Below are 15,033 nucleotides of genomic sequence, written 5' to 3'. Positions count from 1 at the left end.
CTACACTATCACAACACCAGAGTCAAGTACTGGACAATACTACACATATATCCTTGTTACTACACTATCACAACACCAGAGTCAAGTACTCAACAATACTACACATATATACTTGTTACTACCCTATCACAACACCAGAGTCAAGTACTGGACAATACTACACATATATACTTGTTACTACACTATCACAACACCAGAGTCAAGTACTCAACAATACTACACATATATCCTTGTTACTACACTATCACAACACCAGAGTCAAGTACTGGACAATACTACACATATATACTTGTTACTACACTATCACAACACCAGAGTCAAGTACTCAACAATACTACACATATATCCTTGTTACTACACTATCACAACACCAGAGTCAAGTACTGGACAATACTACACATATATACTTGTTACTACACTATCACAACACCAGAGTCAAGTACTCAACAATACTACACATATATCCTTGTTACTACACTATCACAACACCAGAGTCAAGTACTCAACAATACTACACATATATACTTGTTACTACAGTATCACAACACCAGAGTCAAGTACTCAACAATACTACACATATATCCTTGTTACTACAGTATCATGATACTTGTTCCTACTGATAGATTGTTGACACTGTACTGATGTCCAAGTGATCATTTTTTTATTAACTAACATTAAAAAAGTGGCTTAAAGGACATATGAACAGTGACAAAATGCTGTTAAATATTACTCTTAGTAAAGCAAAGTATTACAGCCTGAAAAATGATATTTTTCTCACACTTTCATTTTATCTCATAATATCTATTTGATTTGATTCAGTTCTTCAGCTTTGGAAATATCTTTGGTGGAAATGAACTCGATACGACAGCAGGTGGCAGTAGTAGCTCATCTTTTTACTCCAGACAGCTATGAATCCTTCAAGAGATTAGTGGGTCCAGATGGTCATTCAGAACATTTCATTCATAGTCTGCGGTTTTCTAGTTACAAACATTGTTTCTGTGTCTCGAAGCCTCTATAATGTCCGAGTATAAAGATGCGACAGAAACAGTTCTCGCTTCAGAGTACGACGGGACGCTCGACATGAAGGTTCTGTATTAAACTCTCCTCGTAGCGAGTAAAATTGTGACTACAAACCAAATCTGACGTCTTTACTTCGACTCACAGCCTTAAGTCAGATTCCTAACCTGACCTGGAGTAATACCTTGATAACAAACTCTACAAACTCCACCTCACTGACCTACGCATCTATTTTCACATCTATCTTTTTTACGCATCAATGTGGCTGTTGATACTAAAACCACCTTCTCAAGTCACAATAATTACACGACTTTTAAAAGAGAATTTCTGTCATTTCCAGTCGTTAGATTTACACCGAGCTTGAACATATGTGTGGATGTGAGACTCAGAGGTGCTGCCGGGGTTCAAGGACGCTCTGGCTCAGACATGAATGACTCGGTGGTCGCTGCAGTTAAGAGGTCCTGACGAGCGCCTGCGAGAAGAGCAGCTTTCTTGTCACCACCAAACTTCCCGAGACTCAGCGAGAGGCTCAGAGTCAACAGCTGGACCAGCGTGAGCTGAGATGAAGAATGGATCCGGAGTCATGAGTCGAACGGCTCGTCGCTGATGAAGGACTCACGCTGGGATGTTTGGGTTTTTTATTACTCCGTTGATTCACGACTTTGATGCCACGGATTCACACCTGCAACCTCTTGCTTCAGAAGCTACACCTGATCCTCCCGCGTGACATCTGAGGAGCTGCCACACCTTCAAGATACTGTTTGTTACTTTGACTAAAGAAAATAAGTATTTGAACTGAATCTTTCTGCTCCTGGTTAATCTTTATGAAGTAGTTTTAGGCATTATTAAGTTACAAATTGCGTCACTGTTGGATATTGATGTGTTGATGAAGCTTCATGAAACAGTGTCATGTTGTTCAGAGGTCAGAGTGAGGCCATCAGTTTAAAAATGATGTTTTATTGTATCCTCTCATCCTCAGTGATCACTGTATCCTCTCATCCTCAGTCATCACTGTATCCTCTCGTCCTCAGTCATCACTGTATCCTCTCATCCTCAGTCATCACTGTATCCTCTCATCCTCAGTCATCACTGTATCCTCTCGTCCTCAGTCACCACTGTATCCTCTCATCCTCAGTCATCACTGTATCCTCTCATCCTCAGTCATCACTGTATCCTCTCGTCCTCAGTCATCACTGTATCCTCTCGTCCTCAGACATCACTGTATCCTCTCATCCTCAGTCATCACTGTATCCTCTCGTCCTCAGTCATCACTGTATCCTCTCGTCCTCAGTCATCACTGTATCCTCTCGTCCTCAGTCATCACTGTATCCTCTCATCCTCAGTCATCACTGTATCCTCTCATCCTCAGTCATCACTGTATCCTCTCGTCCTCAGTCATCACTGTATCCTCTCATCCTCAGTCATCACTGTATCCTCTCATCCTCAGTCATCACTGTATCCTCTCATCCTCAGTCATCACTGTATCCTCTCATCCTCAGTCATCACTGTATCCTCTCATCCTCAGTCATCACTGTATCCTCTCGTCCTTAGTCATCACTGTATCCTCTCATCCTCAGTCATCACTGTATCTTCTCATCCTCAGTCATCACTGTATCCTCTCATCCTCAGTCATCACTGTATCCTCTCGTCCTCAGTCATCACTGTATCCTCTCATCCTCAGACATCACTGTATCCTCATCCTCAGTCATCACTGTATCCTCTCGTCCTCAGTCATCACTGTATCCTCTCATCCTCAGACATCACTGTATCCTCTCATCCTCAGTCATCACTGTATCCTCTCATCCTCAGTCATCACTGTATCCTCTCGTCCTCAGTCATCACTGTATCCTCTCGTCCTCAGTCATCACTGTATCCTCTCATCCTCAGTCATCACTGTATCCTCTCATCCTCAGTCATCACTGTATCCTCTCATCCTCAGTCATCACTGTATCCTCTCGTCCTCAGTCATCACTGTATCCTCTCATCCTCAGTCATCACTGTATCTTCTCATCCTCAGTCATCACTGTATCCTCTCGTCCTCAGTCATCACTGTATCCTCTCATCCTCAGTCATCACTGTATCCTCTCATCCTCAGTCATCACTGTATCCTCTCATCCTCAGTCATCACTGTATCCTCTCGTCCTCAGTCATCACTGTATCCTCTCATCCTCAGTCATCACTGTATCCTCTCATCCTCAGTCATCACTGTATCCTCTCATCCTCAGTCATCACTGTATCCTCTCGTCCTCAGTCATCACTGGGGTCTCACATGATGTTAAATTGCAACACAGAAATAAACAAACGCTGTGAATACTTTTGAGCAAAGTGTTAATAAATATTTATTTTTTTTATTGACACTTTGGTATTATTATTAAAATAGAAACCATTGAAGGCCTCAGATAAATATAGAATAGGATTGGCAGTGAAAAAAATAAATCGATAAACTGCAGCTGAATATACTTTATTGTGAAATAAATATTGCGATATTTACATTGTAGTGATGTTCTGATTAAGCTTCATGAAGTAGTGTCATGTTGTTCAGAGGTCAGTAGGTGGCAGTTTAAGAATGATGTTTTATTGGAACAGTTGTTCAAAACAAAGGGAAATAGTTCAGAGACGACAACAAGTGGACTCTGAAGATAAAGACACTGTTTCGTGAAGCTTCATGAAAACATCACTACCATCTAGTGGACTCTGAAGATAATGACACTGTTTCGTGAAGCTTCATGAAAACATCACTACCATCTAGTGGACTCTGAAGATAATGACACTGTTTCATGAAGCTTCATCGACAGATCACTACCATCTAGTGGACTCTGAAGATAATGACACTGTTTCATGAAGCTTCATCGACAGATCACTACCATCTAGTGGACTCTGAAGATAATGACACTGTTTCATGAAGCTTCATCAACACATCACTACCATCCAGTGGACTCTGAAGATAATGACACCATTTCATGAAGCTTCACCAACACATCACTACCATCTAGTGGACTCTGAAGATAATGACACTCTTTCATGAAGCTTCATTAACACATCACTACCATCTAGTGGACTCTGAAGATAATGACACTGTTTCATGAAGCTTCATCAACACATCACTACCATCTAGTGGACTCTGAAGATAATGACACTCTTTCATGAAGCTTCATCAACACATCACTACCATCTAGTGGACTCTGAAGATAATGACAATGTTTCATGAAGCTTCATCAACACATCACTACCATCTAGTGGACTCTGAAGATAATGACACTGTTTCATGAAGCTTCATCAACACATCACTACCATCCAGTGGACTCTGAAGATAAAGACACTGTTTCATGAAGCTTCATCAACACATCACTACCATCTAGTGGACTCTGAAGATAATGACACTGTTTCATGAAGCTTCACCAACACATCACTACCATCTAGTGGACTCTGAAGATAATGACACTGTTTCATGAAGCTTCATCAACACATCACTACCATCTAGTGGATTCTGAATATAATGACACTGTTTCCTGAAGCTTCATCAACACATCACTACCATCTAGTGGACTCTGAAGATAAAGACACTGTTTCATGAAGCTTCATCAACACATCACTACCATCTAGTGGACTCTGAAGATAATGACACTGTTTCATGAAGCTTCATCAACACAATACTACCATCTAGTGGACTCTGAAGATAAAGTCACTGTTTCATGAAGCTTCATCAACACATCACTACCATCTAGTGGATTCTGAATATAATGACACTGTTTCATGAAGCTTCATCAACACATCACTACCATCTAGTGGATTCTGAATATAATGACACTGTTTCATGAAGCTTCATCAACACATCACTACCATCTAGTGGACTCTGAAGATAATGACACTGTTTCATGAAGCTTCATCAACACATCACTACCATCTAGTGGACTCTGAAGATAATGACACTGTTTCATGAAGCTTCATCGACACATCACTACCATCTAGTGGACTCTGAAGATAATGATCTGGATACTTTTGGACAAATAAATTAATATCTTATCTTACATTATCTATAAATGGTCATTAAGGTTTAACGATTTATCACAATATTTTATTCCTGATACTATACTGGTATTCGTAGCACTGTATGGATGTATACAAAAAGTTAATACTTTTTTCATTTATTTTATTGTTTAAAACTTTTTTTAAGTAAATTTTTTTTTTATTCAAAGTCGTGTTATGGTTTATATTTAAATATTTTGTGTATAAAAGACAATCATTCGATGTTTTATTTTATAATTAACATTCACAGCCTTTATTCTTTTGTGTGCTGCATTTAAACCTCTAGCCAATAGTTGGCAGTATTCGTCATATCCTCCGTGTCAAAGTTACAAACAAAAGCCCAGAAAAAAATGTGTTTGTGGTATCCCTTTTGTTATCTCTGGGTCAAGGTGACCAGAAGGTCCAGAAAACAAATGCGTTTGTGGTAACCCTTGTGTTATTTCTGGGTCAAGATGACCCAAAGGCCCAGAAAACAAATCTGTTTGTGGTATCCCTTGTGTTATCTCTGGGTCAAGGTGACCCGAAGGCCCGAAAACAAATGTGATGGTATCCCTTGTGTTTTCTCAGGGTCAAGGTGACACATTTGTTTCAGAGGCCTCTGGGTCACCTTGACCCTGAGTTTAAACAAGGTTTTCTTGTTGTTGCCGTGAGAAGTTGTGTTGTTGTGCGTCCGGATTCAACGAGTCATTCCTGGATGGCGTCTAAACCAGACAAAACACTTTCCATTAGTCTGAAGTCGCAATCCTGAGAGCGATGGTCTCTCTTTAATTAAATTTGTCGTCACCGCTGATAGTGTGTGTTTTCAATGTCAAAAGAGCGGATGAAAGCAAGGGCGACGCGCAACCTAAAGACAGAAGGAAGGGAAATGGAATTCCTCATGAAAGACTCTGAGATACAAGATGGCATCAGACTTATCTCCTTATTGTCCGAGTCTGGCTTCGCTCCACATCATAGCGAGCGCTGCTCTTTGTGAAGCTTCTCCCGATAAACAAAACAAGACTCATTGTTGTCGCTCACAATAGCAGGAGTGTGTGTTGCTGATGCGACACGTCTTGAACTCATGCTTGACCAGAAGCTAATCTTCGATGAATTATTCTTGACATTTGTGTCTGCGACGATTCGCCAAAGTTATTATAAGACAATTATCAACTTACTTCACATGTTTATCTGTTAAAAATAGTTATTATGAAAATGTATGTTTCTGATCGAGTGAATGAATATAAAGCAACTAATATTTACCACGTTTCCTTAAGAGTCGCTTAAAAAAAATTATGTGTATATTGTCAATATATCCTGGACGAACAAAGCTGATTCTGATTTATTTTGTTATGTTTGGAGTAATTATTATTAATGGTTATTCATTTTTCAAAATAGTCAAATTCTAATTGTTGTTTTCTGGTTTATTATTTATTTCTTAAGGACACTCATTTTTGTATTATTTCATTTTTAAGCATCGGTTTGTTCATTCTTATGTTAGAAATATGAATCACTGCTTCAATATAATCTAAAGAATAATAATCTAAACAACAACAACAACAACAATAATAATAATATAATAAATAAAACACAAACAAGAGAAAACACCTGATTTATAATCATAATCTTAGGTTCTACGAATTGGTGCTCGCCCTCTAAGTGGTTAGAGGGCGAGCAGCAACTGAAGTAGAACCCACACAAACAAAATGAATACATAAAAAGAACAATATTAATGAAAAGATGGACTATAAAAAATGATCAACAAATAAAAAGCAACATCTATATTGATCAAATAAACACGGTTAAGAAATATTTTAACGTGTTCAAGTCATTTATTTAATCCTGTCAGAGATTCTGCAACAAACCACATTAATTCAGAGCAAAAACATCTGCTTGGCTTCGAGCAAACATCATGTTCAGTAATGTTTGGATCTTTCCTGAGGTCACAGAGCCAGAAGAATTGAAAAATAAGAATGTCAAATATAATTTCTTCTATTTTACTGCTCTTTTCTGAGTCTATCCCAGCTACACGGGGTGTGAGGCAGGATCACACACACAAACACACACACACCATCTTCACACATGTCATTAATCATCCTTATGCGTCGTGGGAGGAAACCAGAGTGCCTGGAGCAGAAATGGATTCAGGATCACGTCAACGCCAATATTTCCTCAAAATATTCAAACCATCATTTTTTATCGTTTTAAAGCTGCAGCACAAACAACTTCTCCACCTTCTGACGTGCATTGAAAATTGTCGTCACCGGAAGAAAACTGTAGCATCGGACGAGGAATCAAACCAATGCTGCATCTCTAGATCAAAGTCACGGAAACCAACATTAAAAGAGGAAAATTAAAAAGTGTAATTAGTTCCTCATCATAACAATGTCGAGATGATTGAGATGAAGCTAAATTATTGTATTATTATAAATATTTCCAGGTTGAAAACCACAGTAAAGACATCGACTCTAATGTCAATGAAGAAACCTGGAGGTCCGTCAAGAACGTTCCACGGCGACACCTGCTGTTTCATGATGACATTTTACGACATTTCTATGATTTAAGATGTGTTTTGATTGACGCCTGTCATCGTAACATCAACGACACCTTGAAGTAAACCGAGATGACATTCTTTGGATGTTCATTAAAAACCACTTGGATTTTCTTCCACAAATCAAGACAGATATATTCCCATCATTATATGTCACATGTTACATTTTCTTCTTCGTTGAAGGATTGGATTCATTTGTTTCTCCATCGAAAGGTTGAATGTGTTTCTTTCTGATTAAATTCATTTTTAAAATCCAATATTTTCAAAATGACTTTAATGTTTTTTTACTCATAGAGTTTGATATTTTATGAGTTTTTATTCATTTATTTTTATTCACAGCCTTTAAATTCAGTGTAAAAATGTTGGTGTAATAGTGTCACATGATTGGCTGAAGGTTGGATCACGTAGCTCGGTGCTCTGTTGGTAATGTCTGCTGACACTATTATACCAACATTTATATAATGAATTAAAAAGACTATGAATTAAAAAATATTAAACTTAGAACATTTATTTATTTATTATTGTAATTTTAATATGAAACTTTATGTAAAATTGTAATTTATTTTTCTTCCGTACAATTATTAAGTGAAACAAATTCAACCTTTCAATATAGAAATTAATTATTATTCATTAAACAAAATTAACATTTTAATACTAAAATAAAAGTATAATTATTTAAAATATCAACATTCTGACACTGATTTATTCCATATTCTCGTCTCTTGCTCGTCCAGGTGAGAACTCGGATGGGCTTCAGTGACTCGTAACCCTGGCTAGCCTGGACGATTAAATATTAAACATGAATAAATTCATTTAATATCACGTCATCTTTCGAATCTTCCTATTTTATCCACAGTTTGTGTGTTTTATGATGATAATATTTTCCATTAAAGATGCGGGAAATGATTCTAAAACTCCAGGATAAATCAAGGATCATGTTTCTAGATTAAGAAGAAGGAGTTCTCCAAGGTGCTGAACCTGCTCCTCAGACCTTTCACCGCCAGTAACAGGAACAAGAAGGTCCAGCAGGAACTCACCTTCCACCTCGTCCTCGGGCAGAGTGACTGGGCTCCTGTAGGCGAGGACATCTGGGATAGTGCAAAGCCCCTTGTACATGAACCTGGTGGTCACAGCACGAACTGGCATTTCTGCGGGAGATCACCAGCAGCCGAGTGGAGATCTTCATGCAGACCAGCTCTCCAGGAGTTCTTCACGAACACGCGCCGCTTCTGTTCCGCGGCGACGGATCGCACGGGAATCGCACCAACAACCAGGAAACTTCCACCTTCTCTTTCCCTCCTCTCAGTGTCGGCGAGGTTTGGCGCGAGATGTCCACATCTTCAGATCAGACCAGAAACTTTCTCGCATCGTCCTCGAGGTTCCACAAAGCGGTCGAACCGGGAAAAGTCCGCTTTGCGTCAAAATGCTGGAGGATTTCTCGCGCGTAATTTTAGCCCATTTTTAAAATCCCGCCTTTCGCAGAGTCTGTCCATCACATCTGGACCTGGTTCCTCTCGTCGCTCGCATCTTCTCTGGAGATGGATTTGAACGGATCACACTCAGGGTTTATCTCCTCTTCTGCTGCACCCCCTCTTCTCTGACACACACCCCGAGACACACACACACCCCGAGACACACACCGAGACACACACGAACCCCGAGACACACGCACACACGCCGAGACACACAAACACGCCGAGACAAACACACACACACACACACACACGCCGAGACACACAAACACACGCCGAGACACACACACACACGCCGAGACACACACACTATCTGTAACACACACATATCCGCCTCATTCTGCTTCAGTTCTAACACACAAAAATGAAATAATCAAAATGCGTAAATAAAAAAATAAAAAAAATATATATATAATGGAGGCGCTTATACATTCTTAAGATAATCTAGTTTTATGAATTGTTATTTAATTGTATATTGGCTAATTTAATGTTTCACTTTCCATGTTAATTTATTGTATTGTACTTTATATTCATCTAATTTTCCTATTGTTTATTTATCTCATTCATTTTATCCTACATTGTCATCAACACTTGAATAAATATATAAATAAATAAAATGTTTGATGCTTAAAACACTAAAATGATTCTGAATGTGAGGTTGAAAAGTTGTGTCTGTAGGTAACACAAGCAGGCAGAAAGTGAAGTAATGTTTTAATACACATTCTGTCATGACTCTATATGTTCCTCCTTGTGTTTCCAGTTTTATTGTGAAATCCGCTCCCTTCTGTGTCTGTGCTAGTCTTACTTCCCCCTGTCTGAGTAGTAATTGTACCCAGCCGTGTCTCGTTAGTCCCGCCCCCAGCTGCTGCTGATTGCTCCCCTGTATTCTTAAGCCTCCACTCTCTGTCACGTCCTTGTCTTATCATCAACGTTTTCCAGTACCTGTAATCCTGCCACTGAGTATTCCTGCTTCCTACCCTGTCTCCTTGCCTTTGTCCAAACCGAGACTCTTATCCTGCCTGTTGTGATTATTGACCTGTTTCTGCCCCTTGACGCCGAGTTTGCTTTACCCCTGCTTTGCCTTCTGTTTCCTGTTCCTGGACTGTATGATTACGCCGCTGCCTTCCCCACTGAATTAAACCAAGTCTCTGCAAATTACCTCTGCGCCTGGGTTTCTCCGTTCCACATTATAATAGTATGACAAGACCACTATGAACCCAGCAGAGAGTCCTCTTTGAGGAGCAGACGGTGAGGAACACTTCCACCCTAGCTACACTGTAGCTAGGCAAGAAAACCATGGCAGCGCAGCATGGCTCCCTGCTCCAGAGTCTGGGACACCAGATGTAGATGATGACCGCCCAAACCCAGCTCTTGACGGCCGCCGCCGGGACCACAGCACCCCCTCCCACTTCGGCGAGTCCGGCCACCGCGCCGGCTCCAGCTTCCACCGGTGAGTCCGCCGTAGTCGCCATTCCGGTTCCACAACTCTCCATGATCGTCCTCATCGCTCTTATGATTGCCCCATTGAGTTATTGCCTGGTTCCCGTCCCCAGCATGGTCGCCTTTACTCCTTGTCTCGCCCAGAAACTGAGGCCATGAACCATTACATCTCGGAATCTCTGGCCACAGGGATAATCCGCGCACCCTTCCTCATCCTCGGTTGGGGCTGGCTTCTTTTTTGTCAGTAAGAAGTACGGCTCCCTGCGCCCATGCATTGATTATCGCTCTCTTAATGATGTTACGGTTAAGAATCGTTACCCTTTCCGTTAACCATCAAGGGTGCCTTGGAGGAGTGGCGTCACTGGCTGGAGGGAGCGGAGAACCCTTTTGTCGTATGGACAGATCACAAGAACCTGGTCCTTGTTTTTTGCCAGGTTTAACTTTGTTGTGACCTTCCGGGCCTAGTACCAAGAACGTTAAGGCAGACGCCCTGTCTCGGATGTACGACTCGCTGAACTCCGATCAAGCCCCTGAGACTGTGCTGCCTTCCGACTTGGTGGTCGGGTACCTGGTCTGGGAGGTCGAGGAAAGGGTCAGGAGGGCCTTGCGGCAGACTCCTCCTCCGGCCTCCTGCCCCACTAACCGCCTGTTTGTGCCTGAGCCTCTCCCTAAACATGTACTGCATTGGTGTCATTCAGCCAGGTGGTCCTGTCACCCGGGACAGCAACGTACCCTGACTCTCATCTGGCGGTGGTTCTGGTGGCCTGGTCTGCAGCGGGGCGTGTGTGAGTATGTGGCGGCATGTCCCATCTCTGCTGCCAACAAGCCGTCTACTGCTCAACCCACGTGAAAGCTCCAGCCCTTGCTGGTGCCCGACTGACCATGGTCCCACATCTCCATGGACTTCGTCACCGGGTTTCCGCCATCCAAGGGCATGACTACTGTCCTCACCATTGTCGACTGCTTCTCGAAGATGGCTCACTTCGTTCCCCTACCCAAGCTTCCCTACGCCAGACTGCAAGCGGTCCTGAACCACGTTTTCCGCCTGCACGGCCTACCGAGGGACATCGTCTCGGATCGGGGCCCCCAGTTTTCTTCCCGGTTCTGGGCCGAGTTCTGTCGCCTCATCGGTGCTCGCCCCAGCCTGTCCTCAGGGTACCATCTCCAGAGCAATGGGCAGACCGAACGGGTAAACCAGGACCTCGAGACCTCCCTGCGCTGCCTGGTTTCCCGTTCCCCCTCCGCCTGGGCAAAGGACATGCCCTGGGTGGAGTACGCCCACAACTCTTTGACCTTCGCCTCGACTGGACTTAGTCTCTCACACACACACACACAGTTAATTTTTTTTTTTAAGATTTGAATTAAATATGTTTTACATTGAAAGGTAAATTTTGTATATACACAGTATATTTATTGGACAAAATAATCTAATATATTTATCTTCTTAAGTAAAACTTATATTCTATACAAAAACATGTTTATATATCAGAACCAGAATTATTATTATTTCAATTGCTAGTGAATTGTTCCACCAACAGTAAAAAAAACAACGTTAAACATAAATAAAAATGTAATTATGTATAAAGTGCAGAAAATGTTCAAAATGGAAAGTATGGACTGTTGCACTAATGTTGTGTTATTTGTATTAATTTATTCATTATTAACATGTAATTTTGTGTTGTCACCACATAATATCCACGGTTGTGTTTACAACAATAAAAGTAGTTTTGATTGTGATCTTAGAACGAAGGTGTAAGAAAGTAAATATAAAGATGTCGATGTTATATTGAATAAACCAAAGAATATTGCATTTAGAAAATGTGTTTTTGAATTATTGGAATTAAAATATTGAACTCAATGTGTCAAATATATATATAATCTATATATTGATATATTTAGAATAAATGATTCAAAAAGATAATTCATTGATTTAGATTAACATTTCAATAAGAACAAATAATCAATCAATCAAGTTTATTGATAAAACACTTTAAAAACAACAGTCGATACAAAGTGTTGAACAATGACATGAAAGTACTAAGAAAGCAGTTAAAACACAAAAATAAAACAAGTCAAAAGCACTAAAAACAGCTCAGAGTCTCATGCTGTGTTAAAAGAGAATAAAAGTGTGTTTTAAGACGAGATTTGAGTGAATAAAAATCAATGTTTCTATATGTACATTTTTAAAATACAGCATAACTCAACATAACACTGAATCCAAGGATCTGGTTTCTCTGATACAAGATATAGTTTGTGTTGAACTCATTTTCATCTTTACTTCTTTGGAGAAAATCTTTTTTTCACAAAATCAAATTCCTTTCAGACTGTAATATTGAATCCAAACCAAATGTACATCAATTCTTCTTCTTTCTGACTCCTCGTGGACGACTGGCTGTGTAAGTGTGTGTATTGTCAAGAATCTGATGATACGTATCACGATACAGAGGCAACCATAACATCCAATGAGATACTGTAGTAACCAGGATATATTTGTAGTACTGTGGAGTACTTGAGTAACGACTGCTGCCATCATCACCGGATCATGAAGGTGTTTATTAAAGAAGATTTAAAGAAGACTCGTCATCATCAGGAACAATCCAATCACAGAGGTTCTAATCCAGTCACATGACGTCACTGTGTCTTCACTGCGGCACAAACGACAAACGTTCTCAGAGACGTTCATCCAAACATTGAAGCTTCATGTGATGATGTCACTCCTGGAGACTCACAATCTCACTGTCGTCTACTTCAGCTTCACAAACTCACACGAGGATGAAACCATGACTCCAGCATGAAGAGGTTGAGTGAAGCTGGTCTGGACTCTGTGGAGGAGAGTCATGGTCTCAGAGACGCTGTAGAAGGACAGAAGACCTGCAGAGTGATCCAGGTACACCCCCACTGTGGAGGGTCCGACACTGGAGACTTTAGTTCTGATGCTGTTGTGTATAAAAAAACAACCAGAGTCGTGACAATATAAACTCCAAGATTTGTCATTATATCCAAAATAACTTTTATTTCCTGATCTGCTGATGTTCTTGTATGAAACTGATACTTCAACAATTCCATCTGTTCTCTTCACCTCCCAGTAACAATGTCCAGTCAGAGACTCTTGACTCAAGACCTGAGAATAATAATTGAATCTGTCTGGATGATCAGGACGAGGCTGACGTTTTCTCATGTTTGTCACTTTCTTGTTTCCTTCAGACAACATCAACCATGAGTATGCAGTGTTTGGATCCAGAGTGATGTCCTGTGAGTGTGTGAGGAACTGCTCTCTGGTCTCTGGAAGGAACATTCTGTTGGAAGGACAACAGATGTCGGTCCACATGTCTCTCAGAAGGTCCTGGACTTGGTCTCTGCAGGCTGACACGGCTGCTGTTACTTCCTGGAAGCGACGGTGAGTTTGCTCAAGGGTCGTGGAGGAGGTCGTGTCTTCACTGACCTCTGAGAGTGAGGTCCAGTTCTGCAGGAAGATGGTGTGACTGTCGGTGAGTGACAGCTGCTGCAGCTCAGCCTCTTTCTTCTTCAGCTCAGAGATCTCCTGCTCCAGCTGCTCCTGAAGTCCTCGGACTCGAGCGTCTTCAGTCTCCTGCAGAGATCTGATCTTCTGCTCCACGTCAGGCATTCTTCTCTGGATCATCTGGATCATCTGGACGAGGGTCTCCTGACTGTCCTTCACTGCTTCCTCAGCAGAGACTCTGATGTTCTTCTGCTCCTGCTGGAGCAGCGTCACTTCCTTCTCTCTCTTCTGGATCTTCTGCTGGATCCTTCCTTGACTCTGATCCAGGTCTTTCTTTCTCTCCCTCCTCTCTGCTGTGGTCGAGACGATGTCATGATCTTTGTGTTGGTCCACACAGAGAGAACAGATGAGCTGCTGATCAGAACGACAGAACATCTTCTTCTCCTCCTCGTGTTCAGAGCAGATCATCTGCTGGAGCTGCTTGGACGGCTGGACCAGCTTGTGTCTCCTGTAGGCCGGAGCTTCTAGATGAGGCTGAAGATGTTCCTGACAGTAGGAGACCAGACACACCAGACAGGACTTGAGGGCTTTCATCTTCCTCCCAGTGCAGAGGTCACAGGTCACATCTTCAGGTCCAGCAGAGCAGAGGTCCTCAGCTGCTCCAGTCTTCTTCAGCTCCTCCACTAACTCTGCTAACACAGTGTTCTTCTGGAGGACAGGTCTCTCGCTGAAGCTCCGTCTGCACTGAGGACACTCGTAGATGTTCTTCTCCTGCCAGTGACCTTCAACACAGGTCTTACAGTAGTTGTGTCCACAGTGAAGAGAGACTGGATCCTTCAGTAGATCCAGACAGATGCAACAAGATCTCAGATCAACTCTAGTCTCCATGTCTCTGCGACTGAAACACTCCTTCACAGGTGAACTCTTTTATAGTCTCAGTCACATGTCTCTGCCACGATCTGCTCGACCTGTTGATCCACATTATTAAACTTCCTGGAAAACACCTGTTGTTCAGGACAAAGACACCTTGATTCTAACACACACACGCACACACACACACACACACACACACACACACACACACACACACA

The 15,033-nt window shown here is 41.5% G+C and overlaps 2 protein-coding genes across 2 annotated transcripts in view; both read right to left on the bottom strand.

Annotated features, from left to right (window-relative positions):
- The window catches only part of cabp7b (calcium binding protein 7b), a 55,039-nt gene extending 46,274 nt beyond the window's left edge, over positions 1–8,765 (bottom strand). The window contains exon 1 of the mRNA XM_087792342.1: positions 8,608–8,765. Coding sequence (XP_087648468.1) covers positions 8,608–8,716 — 109 coding nt within the window. The 5' untranslated portion in view covers positions 8,717–8,765. The remainder of the gene's footprint in view (positions 1–8,607) is intronic.
- A 3,741-nt stretch (positions 8,766–12,506) lies between these two features.
- LOC148079057 (tripartite motif-containing protein 16-like) lies at positions 12,507–14,830 on the bottom strand. The gene has a single exon (XM_087791973.1). The coding sequence runs from the start codon at positions 14,828–14,830 to the stop codon at positions 13,226–13,228; it is 1,605 nt and encodes a 534-aa protein (XP_087648099.1). The 3' UTR covers positions 12,507–13,225.
- Positions 14,831–15,033: the final 203 nt, after the last annotated feature.

The sequence above is a fragment of the Callionymus lyra genome, chromosome 5, assembly GCF_982586985.1.
Source record: "Callionymus lyra chromosome 5, fCalLyr1.hap1.1, whole genome shotgun sequence".
NCBI lineage: Eukaryota > Metazoa > Chordata > Actinopteri > Syngnathiformes > Callionymidae > Callionymus > Callionymus lyra.
Note: the sequence above shows the minus strand (reverse complement) of the source record. Positions and strands in the feature narration are given on the sequence as shown.